At 39.8% G+C, this 16220-nt stretch overlaps 1 protein-coding gene across 13 annotated transcripts in view; it reads right to left on the bottom strand.

Moving 5' to 3' along the window:
- Positions 1 to 12271, bottom strand: part of ATG7 (autophagy related 7) — a 112359-nt gene extending 100088 nt beyond the window's left edge. For 11 of the 13 annotated variants that reach the window (XM_030502167.1, XM_030502166.1, XM_030502165.1 and 8 more), the window contains exons 1-11: positions 12192 to 12271; positions 9246 to 9456; positions 8972 to 9026; positions 7421 to 7538; positions 6343 to 6420; positions 5652 to 5768; positions 4364 to 4513; positions 4017 to 4105; positions 3244 to 3365; positions 2172 to 2262; positions 183 to 327 (exon numbers count right to left, since the gene is read on the bottom strand). In XM_030502167.1, the coding sequence (XP_030358027.1) occupies positions 183 to 327; positions 2172 to 2262; positions 3244 to 3365; positions 4017 to 4105; positions 4364 to 4513; positions 5652 to 5768; positions 6343 to 6420; positions 7421 to 7538; positions 8972 to 9026; positions 9246 to 9423 (1143 nt within the window). In that variant the 5' untranslated portion in view covers positions 9424 to 9456; positions 12192 to 12271. Of the gene's footprint in view, positions 1 to 182; positions 328 to 2171; positions 2263 to 3243; positions 3366 to 4016; positions 4106 to 4363; positions 4514 to 5651; positions 5769 to 6342; positions 6421 to 7420; positions 7539 to 8967; positions 9027 to 9245; positions 9457 to 11362; positions 11753 to 12191 lie in introns of those variants that run through there. The other 2 variants (XM_030502164.1, XM_030502169.1) reach the window with 2 other exon arrangements.
- Positions 12272 to 16220: the final 3949 nt, after the last annotated feature.

A 16220-nucleotide genomic window follows, 5' to 3' on the forward strand; every position in this document is an offset into this window, starting at 1 on the left:
CTACAGATCTCACTTCTTCCCTGCAATTTGCAGTATTAACTAGTAAGTATTATGTCTACTTTAATACAAAGGAATGCAACTTTTGTCTTACATGCTATGGCAGCTGCTCAAAAAAACCCCAAAAAATCACATAGAATTTATGAGAAACAGCAGATTAGTTTTAATATTAACTCAGGACTTACCATCAAGGTCCTTGCAACACTACAACCTAGCGTACCAGCTCCTAGCAGTAGACACTTGGCAGACACAATTTTTTCCAAATCAAGAGTAGGCACCAACCTCCAGCACATCAATTTCAAATTCAGATCCACTGATGATTCTGCTAACCTATCCCAGGAAAAAGAGCAACACACTTTTGAATGTTCTTGGCTTTCTGCAACAAAGCAATCACTTCTATTTCAACTGAGGAAGTTCAATTCTTTCTTTTTTTAAGGAGAGAAACAATTCAACAATTCAATATATAGGTAATACGAAAAATCAAACTCCCTCAAGCATACTTCCACATAATAATAATGTGTATGTAAAGGAGATGAGGAAGAGGCATTTTTTACACTGCTTGCTTTTGTGACACATACAGTATGTTCTTGAGGGTCCTACCCATAAAAATTTAACCATTCTGGCTATCAGCTACACAGGAAAAACATGAAAACAGAAGATGACAAAAGTCAATTTAAGTAAATACACACACAGTTCCTTGTAACCAATGTGTTGACCAAACACCGCTAATGAACACTGCTTAAAAAAGCTGTGACTGTACTGCTTCAAAACTGAAGAGTAAATCACTACTGAAACAAGAGTAGAAAGATAGTGGAAGTTTAAAAAAACCCCAAAACCAACCAGTTTGTAGAGATCTGACGAGATAGTTATTAACCAGGAAATTCTGCTAAGAAAGCATTCTCTTTCAAAAGCTAGGACACACAGGAGTGTGCCAGCTGGCTACTCTGGGCTTGCTGTAAAAGTCTACTAAAGCCATATACTTCCTTCAGAATCGGAACGTGTTTGTAAGGGCTTCTGAAAAATGTAACAATCCAAAATTCAAGTTTTGGCAACAAAATTGATGCAAGCATGAAAACAAAAAATAGCATCTCTGCCAAGATTCCTGTCAAGCTGAGTGATAAGGCACAGACCGTTTGTCCATAAACTTTTGTTTCTTTTTTAAATTATCTGGTTTCCTGTATCCAGTTACATCTGCCCTTAACATGAAATACTACACTAACCCCTAACGAATATGGGCAATCTTCTGTGGGGAAGATTTAGAAGGAAAATGAGGTAGGAAACCCATGCTCAACCTAGTGTCAGATTTTTATATTCATCAGAACACAGGGTGTTAAAACTCTCAAGCCAGGTCATCACAGTTCTTAGATTCCTGTTGGTTTCCTTCCTTTATATATCATAAAGGAAACTTGCAGTGTGCAGTACATCATTTGTCTAACAAGGATTTAAGATTGCAGTTGCCAAGGCTGGCATATTACCAACAGTCTCCATGGGAATTAATAGAAGGGAGCATGCACAGAAATAAAGGTCACATTACATTTACTTAAAGAATTAAGAGCCCTGGGATGAACCTTCTCTAATGTCTGTGAACATACTATGAATTGCCACAGTTTGCAAGACAAAAATGGCTGAGCTTGATAGGTGAAATATGTAAACCTAAATCATTAGATCACCATGCTCCTGCAGTGTTTCAAAGTCAGTGAAAGCAGATGAGCCAAGAGACTGTGTAGCTAAGATTGTTTTTAAGCCATTTCCCATGCATTATGTGCAGGATGATAAAAATTACTGTCATGTTTCCTGAGCTCTTTCCTGTTACGCTCTGACAAAGGCTGAACTTTTCTCCATGCTTATTTTCATTAACATCCTGCAGGTTATAGAATCCAATGAAACCCACAGGCGTGTAACACTATGACCTACATCCACTCCGATTTAAATATAATGCACTTGAAATTTTGAGCTAGAGTCAAAACCTGCAAACACTGCTGCTGCATTCAGACCAGTCTGCTCTATTAAAGTCTTCTTTCCCAAAAGGACTATCCAAACAATATACAGCGTACATGTTCCTGTAGATTATTACCTAACAGAGACAGATAGTCCTTGCATTTCGCATTTCAACTTGCTAATGGCTTAAACACAAGTAAGGAAAACTATAGAAATATAAAAGATAATGAACAAACCTTTTTGGATCCATGCATTCACTGAGGTTAACCATCCTTGGACCCATCCCTCCCTTTTGGTTTTTCTCCCATCCAACAGCTTTTGGACAATCTGATTTGATATATTTAAAAAAAAAGGGGGGGGGGGAAGAAGAAAAATGAAAACCTTTTGATTTAACCCTGTTGTAAAAAAATCCCACATATTCTAAACCTGTAAGTAAATAATCTGTATCTTAACACTTAGTATATGTTACAATACATATTTTGCTGCTTTACATCAACTGAAAGCACTGCTTCTTGGATAACTCCTTTATGCTCAGGTGCCCAATGTGCTGCTTTTGCCTGTCCAGCTTGCTTCAAACCTTGGACAGAGATGGCATTATTCTTCCTCAAGCCTCTGGATGTTTAATGTCAAACACACTGCTACATTTAGAACTCAGGAAAATCAGCATTCAGAACTTCATAAATTTTGCCAAGTTCAATCATCTTCATGTTCCCTAAGCCCCGTCTGTAAATTCGGTAGAGAATTATATACCCTAATCCTATAATACTTAAACAATTCACAAGGATGAGATGTAAAGTGTTCAGAACTTCTTGGATGAGGCAGAGGAGTTTTGTGATGTTTGAGATGATTTTCTAACATTACAAGTTTATTGCTTTAAAATACATCTGCCTGCCTCACTATGGGATTGAACTAACAATTCTGTGCTGTAGCAGGCTTCTACCATTTTAGACATCTACAGAAAGTTTGCAACACAAATTCACTAACATATGCGCTTTTTCTAGTTGAGGGACGGCATACAAATTTGACAAGAAATAAAAGAAACTACTTGCTAATTGCCTGGGTTTGTGTTTCACATGACACTGGGGGGACTTTTCTTCTTTTGTAAATTAGAAACACAATTGAAGGAGGAAAAAATTACTAGAACATGTTCTTTATTTCCTTTATAGATACTTAACAGAAATTTAAACCACTTCAAATCCATTTGAAATACCTCAGCATAAGCAATGATTTAGTATTAATTTATTTTTTCCATCTTCACACTGATTGAGGAGAAAAGAAAATGGAAAGAATTTTTTTTAAACGGCTTACCTGGGCCAAGGGCTCTCTCTGGAAGTTTTATTTCAAAGATAATGCTGTGTGTTATGTCTCTCACCCCTTGCATGGTCCTATCTCTGAAGCAGAGCACTTCAACCGACTGGAGAAGGCTGCCCCTGCCATTAAAAAAGAAAAGAGAGACACATGCAACTTCTTCAATAGGAAAGGGACTTCTTTTAAACACTATTTCACACAGATTCAGTTTCTTGCAGATTCTGAATAAGTTCTTTTCTGTTAGTACTGGAACACTTGTTTTCTTATCAGGAATTAAGAAAACAATTGCTTAGGATGTGAAAATGACCAGTTTGTCGTGAAATAGCTCTAAAGAAATGTCAGTGTCAGACTGCCCTCTGTCATTTATACAATGCTGCCAGACAAACAGCATATTTAGAGGAATAAAAGGCAGGGAAGCACTAGAGCACACACCAGGCGACATGATGTACTTTGCCATGACACAAGCAAGATCCTTCTCGTTCTTGATATTGTGTCATTTTTTGAAACAGCTACAGGGGATTGGCAAGGTCTGAAACATTTCCAGGTAAATGCATGGATGTGAGGATTAGGAATAATAGGAACTTGTGACTGACAGAAGTAAAAACCAGAATAATATGCAAAATCAGAATCACTAAAGGTAAGTTAAAAGGTCAAAAGTTAAATCTCAGATGGGTGATACCAGTAAAGTACCATGGTGGGGGGGCGGGGGGGGAGCAATGCTAATTTGATATCAACTAATAAATAATCTTTGTGGGAAAAAATTAAATAGATACCATTTGTGGGCTGCCAGGATCAGGAAATTTCTCAGTGGCCATCCTGGATAGTGGGATAAATTACATGGGTCATAAACTCCAACTGTTACCTGCAAATAAAATTGCTCTAAATGAGAATTCATTTATCCATACTGATATTCAGTTCACAGTACAAGTTATCTGGCCTTTTTAATGTAAAACTGCTGAACAGAGAAGGCCCACACACACCTTTTATGTATTTGCAAATGTTTAATACATCGTGACGCTAGATTTCAGTCAAGCATTTCCCACAGCTACTTCAAACATTTTTCAAACCACTCGTAAATTAAACATTTTTAGGTTATAAAAAGACATAAAATTCTCATTACCTTTCCCCCTTGGTCTTGGAAGAAACCATCCCACCTTTTCAGTAGAGATATCTCAACCGAATTGTCATGATACTTGATTAAAAAATAAGGCAAGGCTGTAACCCCTTCCTTCTGGCAAAGTTCATCATAGGCTTTCTGAAGTGCTTGAATCTAAAAGCAAAAAGCCAACTGTAATCAACAGTTTTAACCATCTAATACAGAACTACAGAGAGTGTTTTAGCAGTGGAAGGAACCGGATGACCCAACCCTAACCATCCTAGGATTCTGTGATCTGGGAAGGGTAGCTCATTCCATCTTAGAATGTAGCTGATTCAGAAGCTGTAAAGCCCATTATGACCACAACACCTGAGCTCAAAAATTCAGCTGCTAAAAGAGCATATGTCAATGCAAATTTAAACGAGCATTATCACAGCTGCAAACTGATCTACCAACAGAAATTTTATTAAGGTAAAAATCTTATTCTGATAACCACAGTAGGTTTATACGGAGGCAAATCTGACCCTCTATTATTAGCAGAGGGACTGAGACTCACTCAATTTATTATATGTATTTTCATTATTTAGTTGAAACTCTGTCTTTGGATCATGTCAGGTATTTTTGCACTATTTATTACCACAGAATTAATGAGCATCTTCTGAGAAGAGGGGAACTAAGTATTTTTCACTGGAAAATCTCAAACTGTTTCTTATTGATTATTACGCCATTAAAAAGACATTCAAGGTTCTGCATTAACTTCTGTCAAAGCAAAAAGGCATATGTGGGCAAACATGTGCCTTTTTTTCCTATCCTTTTGCATTGTAATATGAAAGAAACAGCAAAAATTTGTCAATTTTTCTCCTAGAAAAAAATAATATTCCCTATCCACTTCTTTTTCTTGTCCAACCATGTGTTTTATTAACAATCTTGTAATTGCTAATGACTTAGCCCTGCCAGGGGATGCCCTTTTAATAAAGCTTCTTAAAAATATGAGTTTCAAAAATCATATATATATCAAAAATCATACCATATATCAATAAGCTGTATATAAAAATGGAAATTTTCAAAACCACCTCTTCAAGAATGTTTGCCACAAATCAATACAGCTGAAGGGATATTAAGCTGAGAGATTTTATACAATAACATAAAAATAGGTGAATAAAAATACTACATGGAAACAAAAAAAATTTGAAGATTTTAAAAGAAAGGAGATTCTCAAGTTAATTCAGTATGTGCTAACAACCCAGAAAACAGCCCAGCCCAGAAAACTGCTTAGTGTTACAGACTTCACAACATCTAGTATTTTGAATACCTGATTTAATGGGAATCTGTTACCAAGACACACTGGTTTCTGAATTAGATGGATTCCATCAGGGAAGCAGAGAGCAGGGTAGCAAAACCAGTAATAAAAGTGATACTTTTTTAAATCCTAGGAAAAAAATTGGAAAATTATATAATAAAGACATAAATCAAAGTAAATTCTGGTTTCGAATACTGATAACACTGATGGTTGATGATACTAACAATATTAACCACAGTTCTCCACACTTCACAAAGCACTGTGTCATGATTATAGAAAACAAAAAATACTAGAAGACTTCCCCTTCTCTATGTTTTTAATTCAGACTTAAACAGATAATGTGCATATACTACTCCAGGTTTTGTTAGCTGGAGCATTATTGATTGAAACTTTCAATTTGTTAAACATGAAACAGTTGCTCTACTTTTACTAATAACTCTAAGGCCATCAGATAATCTTATACATTTGTAGAAAACAGTACAAGATGGCACCAGCATTCTTTAAAGAATAGATCCTAAAATATTTTGTATCTGTACATGAGAATGGCTTCTTAGGGTTTTTTAAATGTTTTCAGACATTTTAAGATGTCTGAGAATGATCCTGATAACATTAATATGCTAATACTAACACAGCGTTTCAGAAGAACCTACTTCATCATTTCCACTGCAACACTCCCAGTATGAGACATGTTATCTTTACTCACTGCGAATGTCAGCAGCAGGAACCTGTTCAAGAGCATAGGGTTTTCCAGAGCAGCTCCCGATTTTATTGATTCCCATATCTGTATTGATTGTGGGGACAAGATGGAAGAAAAAGAGCAGAGAAACAAAACAGAAGTAGGATGAGAACAGCTGATGAAATCTTTAACTCTTCCAGCTGCCCTTAAAACACTGAATTAACATTCCCTGTAACACACTCTGATCTTTTCCTAATGGATCTCAGCCACATTATTTTCTATGCTAGAAGGATTCTAAAGGTAAGACACAAACATGCACTCTGCAACACAAAAAAATATGGCAGCTAGGGAACAAAAGGAGCTATAGCACCTACAGAACATACCGTGATATTAATATAGCCTTTTACAGTGCTCTTATCTCTTTCATTCATGGGATCTATAGACACTAGATACGTGAATAAGGTACTAGGAAACTCGAACAAAGAAGACTTAGAAGGCGGCAGGACATTTCACCTTGGTGAGACAAGAAGTTACCTAATCTAATCACAGGAATCAAGGACTGGTCAAAGCGAAGTGTCTCGGAATTAAAAAAGGTTGCCTTAGTTTGACTTTCACATCTCACCAAGCCATGACATTTAATTTGGTTACAGTGCAAGCAGACTAGTCCCTCCCTTTGACAGCCACCTTTTCCTTGCTTTAGCTCAGTCTTCCTGCTATTCTGGAGCTTCCCCATCACTTTGTCACACAGATGTATTGCAGTAACCTAAAGTTTAAACTAGGCACTTGCTGGTTTCTGGGTGTCAAGACAAATGTTAAAAATATGCTCTCCAGAATTCAAGTGGCACTGTTTAGCTTAAAATGTGGCCCAGCAGAACACTGAATGAAGTCTCCAAATATAATTAACTACTTTCTACTCTCTTGTAAAAGAACAGTAAAAAGCAAACATCAAACTATTCCCTCCAGAATAAGTTAAATTCTGAGGCTACTGTATGGGTAAGGACAGTATCTCCAATATTTGGGGAGATACTGGACTTCACTGTTATATAAGCACTTCACTGCTTATTTCCAAGTCCTTTTTACCAGCCAATTTGAGTTTTAATCTTACCTCATTTGCTTCTTTTCCCAGAAGTAACTTCTTATCACAGGATTTGAAAGTCTCAAAAGTATTGGTATTATACAATGTTCCGAAAGCAGGACAGCAACGTGCTGGTGTTGAAGCATTCCTGAATAAAAGAAAGAACCCTCTGGGAACTGAATGCTAACACCTTTAACATGACCAGTGGTAGCAGCTCCTTTATGGTGTAAGGTTGCCCTGACATTGTCAAATGATGAGGCACAGCAGGAAAAGTAAACAACAGTTCTGATGAAACCATTTTTATGACCGTAATGCTTTATTAAACATGGGTTGGTATAATAACCCATGCAAATACACATCTCCATTATGACTTCAAAAATACCTCAGGCATCTATATTTTCGCTAAGCAAGGTGACATTAAATCACAGATTGAAGATTTTTAAATTCTGTTCAAATGTAAACTATCCATGACAAATTGGATTTTTCAATAAGAAAAAAATCAAGACTGAACTTTAGATGTCAGTATTTTATTCATATAAAGAGCTGCTCAGTAAAAATCTTATGGTTAAAAAACATACCAAAGGAAGCCTAAACCAGACAAAAGATTGAGTAGCTGTTATAGTTTGTAACATCATCAGCTGAAGAAGCTGTTTGCAAATACAATATTTTTCCTCCCTTTTTGAATGTAAATTAGGTAAAAAACCTGCAATATTCCCTTAATTTATAGATCTGATTGATTTCATTGGCTCCTTTAACATCATTCTCCCAAACCGATACGTTTCTGATCACTGCTAAAACTCAAATACAGCAAATGTTAAAGATAAATTAAAAATACTCCCGATGTAGTTTCCAAACTTTTGAAGGCTGAAAGGGAACTCTTCATGATTGTCTAAACTGACTGCCTAAAGTACAGAAACAGAAGTACAGAAAATTACTACACGAGTAATAAAACACAAGTTGACCTTTCATAACTTGATGTTTGTCATAACATTTGAGAGTTCAAATACCATGGTACCATCCATTTTCTCCTAACCTGAAATTCCTGTTCCAATGTCACAGCTTTCTTCCAATCTCTTTGCTGCATACACTTTCAGTACTGTACCTAAAAGCTTTTACATAACAATGGAATAGTATCTCCTAAGAAATTATGGCAAAATGCACAAAGCCTCTCGAGGCTCCTAGCATCCTTGCCAAGCAAGGCAAAGTCACTTCAGTGATTTACAACTTCATGATGAACCAATACAAACCAAATAAGACACTAACTACAAAGATATCTGTTCCTATCTTAGTTATATTAACTTTGGCATTTCATATAAACATACATGCAAACAGTTAGTGAATTTGAGACTTACTAGGATATTTTAAACTTGGCCCTTCAGACAAATATACTACTTCAGACACCAGGAGTTAAACATTTGCAAGTAGGCGCTCCACTGTTCATGAAAACATGTATTTACTTTCATGCAGAATTTGTCCAAGTAATGTTATATATCAAGGTGTTACTCTTATGCTATGGTTACTCTTACTCTTATAGTAAGTGTCTTCACATACAAATTAAGGTAAACCACAGTACGTACTTACATATCAAAGGCACTAAACTCCAGTGTCAAGCGAGCTGGCAAACCCAAAGGATCACCTAGACAAAAAGCAGTAACATGCTTCTTTTAAACTGAAATACATAAATTTCCCTCTTTTTGTTAAAGTAAGTTATAAATTACCCACAGACACATCAGAATTCACAGCTCACCCAGCTGTGCTTTCTAACATTTCAGCAAAATACCTAAAACATGTTACTCAAATACTTAGAGGAATGACAGGAGAAACCCACTATGCAGGATGCTCAGTTTCTACCTACCATTGTAGTAGTATCCTTTGATAACTTTGGGGGTCTCATCCAGTCGGTACTCATTGAGTTTCTTCTGAGTTAGCTCATGCCAGAATCCTGCATCCAAGGCACTACTGAAGGGAGCAAATTGCAGCTTTGAGATTCCAGGATCTACAGGCTGGTGCACCTCACTACTGGCAGCTGCCATGATTTTAGTTAACGACTGCTGTTAAATGGAGCACTGGAAGAGGAGATACACCTGGTAAGTATTACTCAATTGACCATATTACTCACAACTACTCAAAGCTTCATTTTAATATGTTTTGTTGGGTTAAAGTGTAGAAAGCCTTACTCCTCTGAATGTTTTAACTTACATTTTTAAAATCATTGATTCAAAGGACCAAGCGAAGTCCTCCCAATTTCTTATATGTATAATTATGACAGGCAGGTACATGTTCTGTTTGGCCAAGCTGCCTAGAAGGATTTGATTTCCTGACAGACACTCCATGAGTTCTCCTCTTACTTAAGATACTAACATTTCATTTTGCTAGGTCTTCACTCTCAGCCTGTCGCGAGAGTTGAACACTCATAAAGCCTTTGCAAATTAACAAGCAAAGCTAGAAAAGGGAAACTAAGCCCAAGAGAAGTTTTACAGCCAGCAAAGGGCAACCTAAATAATGCACTACAGTTTTACTGTTCTGTAGCTTGGATTGAACAGTTCAATTTTATTGTCCTGTGAAGTCACTCGTGCAACAAAACCAGAGCTTACATGCTTTTATTTCATGCTTTTTGGAACATGAGGAAGGGAACAAGAGGTGGGTTGAACTCCTTAATAACTGCCAAATTGCCAGCTCTTCTCTGAGAGAAAGACAGTTATGCTTTTCCTTACGCAATACTTCCTTAAAGCTTTCAGTGTAATCCAGCTACGCCTTCTATGTTCAGTTTATCATCTCCTTCTTCTACTGTAAATGCTTTCCTTACTTGCTGGTAAGTTGTGGAATGTGGAGTTTTTGGGCATAGGTTTGAGGCTTTCCATATTTTTCATAGTGGAAGCTGAATGTTTCAGTTTTGCCACGACGTCTTGCCTTAATGGGCACGTTGCAAACCCACCACTTTGTTGTTTCCCCCAACTTTTTTAAATGTGCTTAATTTTTAAGAGCTGCTGGAATTGGTGGTAGTGTGAACTTTGAACTCTTTTGTGTGTGTAAGGTGTAGCAGTACTAATTTAAATCAGCAAACATTTAACTTTCACTACAACATAGGTTTTAAGCCTTAAATTTTTTTTTTTGGTTAGCAACTAGATGTCACAGAAAGCTTAGCATAAACCAGGCAAACAACTGTTTGTCATAGATCTTAGCACTAAGAGTAAGATTACATGGCACTTGATGGCACTTGATGCCAAGGCTTTCACACTGAAACTTCTATTGGAAGGTTCAGTAGCTGCCTACTCAACCTCCATTAACTCCCCCATCCCCTTTTTTCAGAAGCTTGGGAAGGTATTATTTAACACTTATTAAAAAAATTAATAACAAAAAGCAACACGAAGTTGTTACTTTCCTTGCCAAGACAAGCTCTGTTCTAACTAAAAGTTGACTCATTTTGAATTTTCTTCAAGTCTTTTTTTCAACTTTTCAAACAGGTAAGGTTTTCATTTTACTTCTTGAGTACATGACATACCCAACACTAATGTGTACTGTCAAACATTTTACATAGCCAAGCAGCCAGCTCAATAACATACACTGAAAATACGTGCCTAAAAGCACCTATTGGGAATGAATTTTAACACCCTATTTAATTTCATTAATACTGCACCTAAAAAGCTATGGTAAAACTGAAGAAATAAAACCAGGGGGCCTCACTATGCTACATAAAATCACCTCTGATGTGCCAGCACTTTTCAGAAGATTCTCTAATGTACTTTGATGTTAATACTCACTTACATGCTTTCTTAACGTAAGATCGGTAAGCCAAGGTAAATTTGTGCAGCAAAATTTAGAATTCTGAAGTACAAGATTAAATATATACATGTAGAACTTGCATAAGGAAATCCACACAGCCTCAAATAGTAATAATGGTCATCGGGAGGATATAATAATAAAGACTTAAGAAAAGAAAGAAAACCCCCAAATTTTATATGTGTAACAAACCTTGAGTTTCAGAAGGACCCAGCTTTGAGTGCCTGAAGTGACCAGATTGGCCAGAACTCCTCAGACACTTCTCAGTTCTGTGGCTGGGGGGACATTTAACATGTATGCTCAGCACAGATAACCTGCAGTGGAGCTGCACTACCCCTGTCCAAGTTCTAGCACTTGTTCTTAAGCATGCAAGCATTTAAAACTGATCTAATAGAGGAACTCATTAAGTGAAAAACATGCCAGGACTTTGAATATTTATCTTCCCCTTGAAAATTAATCTGTGGTAAAAAGTTAAGATTAGGAGCTTAACAGCATTTAAAACTGTCACGAGGTTACAGATTTTAAACCAGATTCACATAATCCCCTAAAATCTACAGCTCTTTTACAGAACTTTCTACCCTGTGGTCCAGAGTTCACTATTTTGAAGACCTCCTCCGTATCCCGGTGACACAGTAAATCACTGTTTCCTACCACTACATCTCCAGAGAGCTGCTTCTCGGCTGGTGTCCGCCACCAAGCCTGTGTCCGGGGCAGCGCTCCCCACTTCTCACAACCCTCTGACAGCCAGAGGCCGGCTCCGGGGACGACCCGCCCCGAGAGCTCCCGCCTCAGCGCGGCCCCTCCGCCGCCTCTCACCCCTCCCGCCGGCGCGGCCCCCGCCCGCCCCTTTGCTCCTGACTGAGCCGCAGCTCCGGCGGGGGGAGTGGCAGCCCCAGCGACCCGAGACCTCGGCACACACCGACCTCGAGGGGCGCGGGGGGGACACGGGAGCCTGAGGGCGGGCTGGGCTGGGCAGGGCAGGGCAGGGCGCCCCCATGGCACACACACACGACCCGCTCACCGGCTGCTCCGCTCCGCGCTTCCTGCATTGCTTGGTGGCACGGCGAAGTGACGTCACCCTGCCTCGGCCACGTGACGGAGGAAGCGGGCGGGCGCCGGGCGGCTGGCGGTACGCAAGCGCCGCGGGACGGTTCGCTCTGCCCGGGGCGGGGCTCTCCCGCCCCGCCCCGCCGCGCCGGGCCAGGCGTACGCCCGCGTTAACGGAGAGACCGGGGTTAGTGGACGATTGGCCCGCGCATCGCCGCGCGCCGGCGTTCCCTCAGCGTTCCCTCAGCGTTCCCTCAGCGTTCCCTCAGCGTTCCCTCAGCGTTCCCTCAGCGTTCCCTCAGCCCGACCGCGCCCGGCTCCAGAGGCTGCAGCCGCGTGTTGCCAAGCGGGCGAGGGTCGCTGCGTGAGGGACGCGCGCTCCCCCACGGTGTGCGGTAAAACCTGCGTTTCCCTGCGGGGGGAGCTGCGGTCTGCGTGCCGCCCTGCTCAGGCATCCCCTGTGAGGACGAGCCGTGAGCGGAAACCCGGTGGCGGGTCAGCTCCCGGCTGCCGTTTCCCGCTCCCCAGCAGCCGTGCAGCTGCACCTGCAGTGAGGTGCCCGGTTCTGTGTCTCCCCTCAGCCTCCCTGGTACGAGAGAGGGGTCACAGGCTCGTGGAGGCCGGCAAAGGGGCACTAACGCGGTCTGGGGGCTGCAGTGTACTGCATGAGGGGCTGGGAGAGCCGGCTTTGCTTCGTGTGGAGAAAACAAGGCCGAAGGGGTTTTCGTGGGAGTCTGGAGTAACCTGGAGAAGACAGAGGCAGATTGTTCTCAGAGATGCACAGCAAAAAGCGGGAAGGAAAAGGGTGGATATCAAAACAAGGAAAGTTCCAAATGAACATGTAGAGAAAAATTTGGCTGATGTGACTGATTAAACACGGGAATAGGTTCCCAGAGAGACTTTGTAATCCCCATCCTTGGGGACTTGCCTGCGCAAGCCTCTGAACAATGTGACCCAACTTTGATGTTCTCTCTGCTTCGAGCTGGAGATTGGACTAGATGGCATCCAGAAGCCCCTTCCAACCTAAAGTCTTGATGAGTCCGTATCCATGTTTGCAGATCTAGAATACAAAGTGTGTTTTCTACAAAACAAGCATTGCGTCTTCAGGCAGTTCATGTCATTTACCTATCAGGGAAAACAAATTTGCCAGAGCTGCCTTTGTTTTGGAGCACAGGAGGCTGCAGTAACACCCAGATTGCAGAAACTGCCAGCAAAATTGGGAGTAAGCCTCAGAGGAAAAGCCACCAGCCAGATGAGCACGGGTAAGGTCATATAAATACAACTGTTCAGGCACCATTGGAGGAAATCTTCAGTGCTGCTAATGATGCAAATTTAGACCTGATGTTTGGGTAGAGGACTTCCTGTGGAGCGTGGGCCAAATAGACTTCCCAGGAATTTCACAAATAAACTGGAATAAACTTGGGAAGTTTACTAGAGGTGCTATGCCTTGAATCTAACCGCATTGCGTAGTCAAATTCTGCAGTTCCTCATACTGCATGCCACTTAATGAGTATTGGTGATACCTTTGCTCTGTTGGACGCTTCGTAACTCAGTTCCACAGTTATTTCTGGAAAATATTTTATTATCTCACTTTTTAGGGTCTTTGTAGTATCTTTTTACATGAAATATAAAGGAAACATTGATGACATCCCAGCAAAATAGCTGGAATGTTGTTACCTCAGTCTCCATAGAACTATACCGTAGCTTAGATTCATAGTCTTTGAATTGTTCCGGTTTTATAACTGGTTTATGAAACTGGCTTATGAAACAGCTGTCAGCATGTAACATAGGTCGTGAGAAATAATACCAATACAGGACTATCATTTTTATAGAGGCTAGCTGACCTGGGAAATAACCCTGAGATTAACACATGAAACTGCTGATGTATACATGGGAGCACACCACAAGGAAGTCTTAAGATATAAGAAAAAGAGGCAGTTCCAGTCAAAGACCTCTCTATGCCTGAGATCCTCTGGAAAGTGGCTATAACAAAACTAATGGAAGGCAGGAGGGGCCCTGGTGGGATCTGGCAAAGCCTGCCAAAGCCCAGGGGGCACTGAGATTTATGCTGGAGTTGATTGATCATTGTAGGTATGGTTTACCTTGTGACATTGTCCTTTAAGGAAATAAAAGAACGGAGTTGAGGTATAGTGCATGTGTAGTGAGGAGGAAATTAGATTACCAGGTAGGAGGCCTGAGGTCAGGTTCCAGGTCTGACTGTGTTGGTTTGGAAAACTAAGTTATGCCAGATCACAACAAAAGGCATTTGATTTTACTCAAGGCATTCAATTTCATTACCCAGGAGGCATGCATCTTAATTACATGTGCAGCAGTGGGTGCTGTGTATTTCTTGTAAGGAATAGTTTAGTTGAAACATATCCAAGTTTAAGCCCAAGATATCTTGATAGACAACACAAAATCATAATGGATACAGATATGGTTAAAAATGGAAACATGGTTAGAATTACCAGATATCAATCTGGTTTTAAACCATTCCCATACACAACTGTACCTCTCTTTCAGTGGGAAATCTTTTAGTTTTTAACTGCTGGAGATTTCAAATCACAGTTTTGTAGCAGCCTGGTATGAGTGCTCATGTGTCTGTGCATGTGTAGGGTGTACATCTCATCTTTGATTTTTTATTTTCCTATTTTGGATTGTAAAATGACCATGTAGAGACGGCTTATTTTGGTGTCAGGTATGTCTGATTTTTAAAGCTAATTTGGATCTCGGCATCAGGAGTGTAAACTATTTTCATGAGCTAGTTCTCACACAGTGTTAACATTAATCATTCTTTTTATCTTCTAACCTTCAATGTACAAATAATCTGATGAAAATGAATGATTTTGTCATTGTACTTAATGAATAAAAAAGAAATGAATATCTATGCATAGTATTAACTTGGCATTTCCAAAGGAAGTAGTTCTCATTCTGGTGAAATGCATGTGCTGAAACTTTCAGGTGTATTCTTTACACCTCACTTTTGGGAACCTAAGCCACCCCAGCTAAGTTAGGAGGTTCATCCTCCAGCACACCTGAGTAGCAGTGGGAAGATCACAGCAGTGGGAAGATAACAGCCATCTGCAGAACGTGGGACCTTCTCTAGAACTCTTCAGATGTGTCTGTAGTGCTTTTATATTAATATTTTAAAATCAGAAATACATTTTTAAAGCGAATCAGTAATTTTCATTTATTGTGCTATCACAAAGTGGTCTCACAGAGAATGTAATGGAGTCTTTTTAGATGATGGAATGAAGCCAAAATGTGCAACTACACTAATGTTTCCTTTATCGAGTGCTGCATTTCCTGAAAATAATGTGGGAAAAGAAACATGGACTACATAGTGGGATCTGCTTGCTAATTGCACCCCTCATTTAATAGACCTCCACGATACACGGCATTTGACGCAGAAGGCCAGAATTCTCGTCATTACCCACTAGATGTCACCATTGACACAGAAAATAAGTGAGAGTATGTTTTTCTGCTGCTTAAAAGCGAGGTTGGTTGTTCTCACCACACCTTAATCAAAGTAGAACTCCAGTCCAAGAAATTCCAGGGAATTTGTTACGTTCTCCTAAAGCTGGGTGTCCTGTGACCTTGTTTGTTCACTGGAGAACACTAGAAATATTTTACAGGAAACCAAGCCTGGAGGCTTGGCCCCACGTGGTAGTAGGCTTCTCCCTTCTTTACCCTAATTTGCTTTCCTCTGCTTGTTTTACATCCAGAGCCATTTGAATTGCCTATTCAGTAAAATAAACTGATAAACCCTGTTGGGTACCTTGATGTTGTTAAATTGGAAGTTTAAAATAGGCAGTATCCCATTTTCCTATTTTATTATTATCTATTATAGCTATCACATCAGAGAAGCCCACGATCATAACTTCCCCTGTCTTTATTATTAACACAGTTACACTGGTTATGATTATGGCTAAAAATGAAGGGAAATTACAAAATATTCAGGCAGCTTTATTTGCCCAGGTTTAGCTGTTCTATGTTTGAATGT

Source organism: Strigops habroptila, chromosome 11 (assembly GCF_004027225.2).
Source record: "Strigops habroptila isolate Jane chromosome 11, bStrHab1.2.pri, whole genome shotgun sequence".
Lineage (NCBI taxonomy): Eukaryota > Metazoa > Chordata > Aves > Psittaciformes > Psittacidae > Strigops > Strigops habroptila.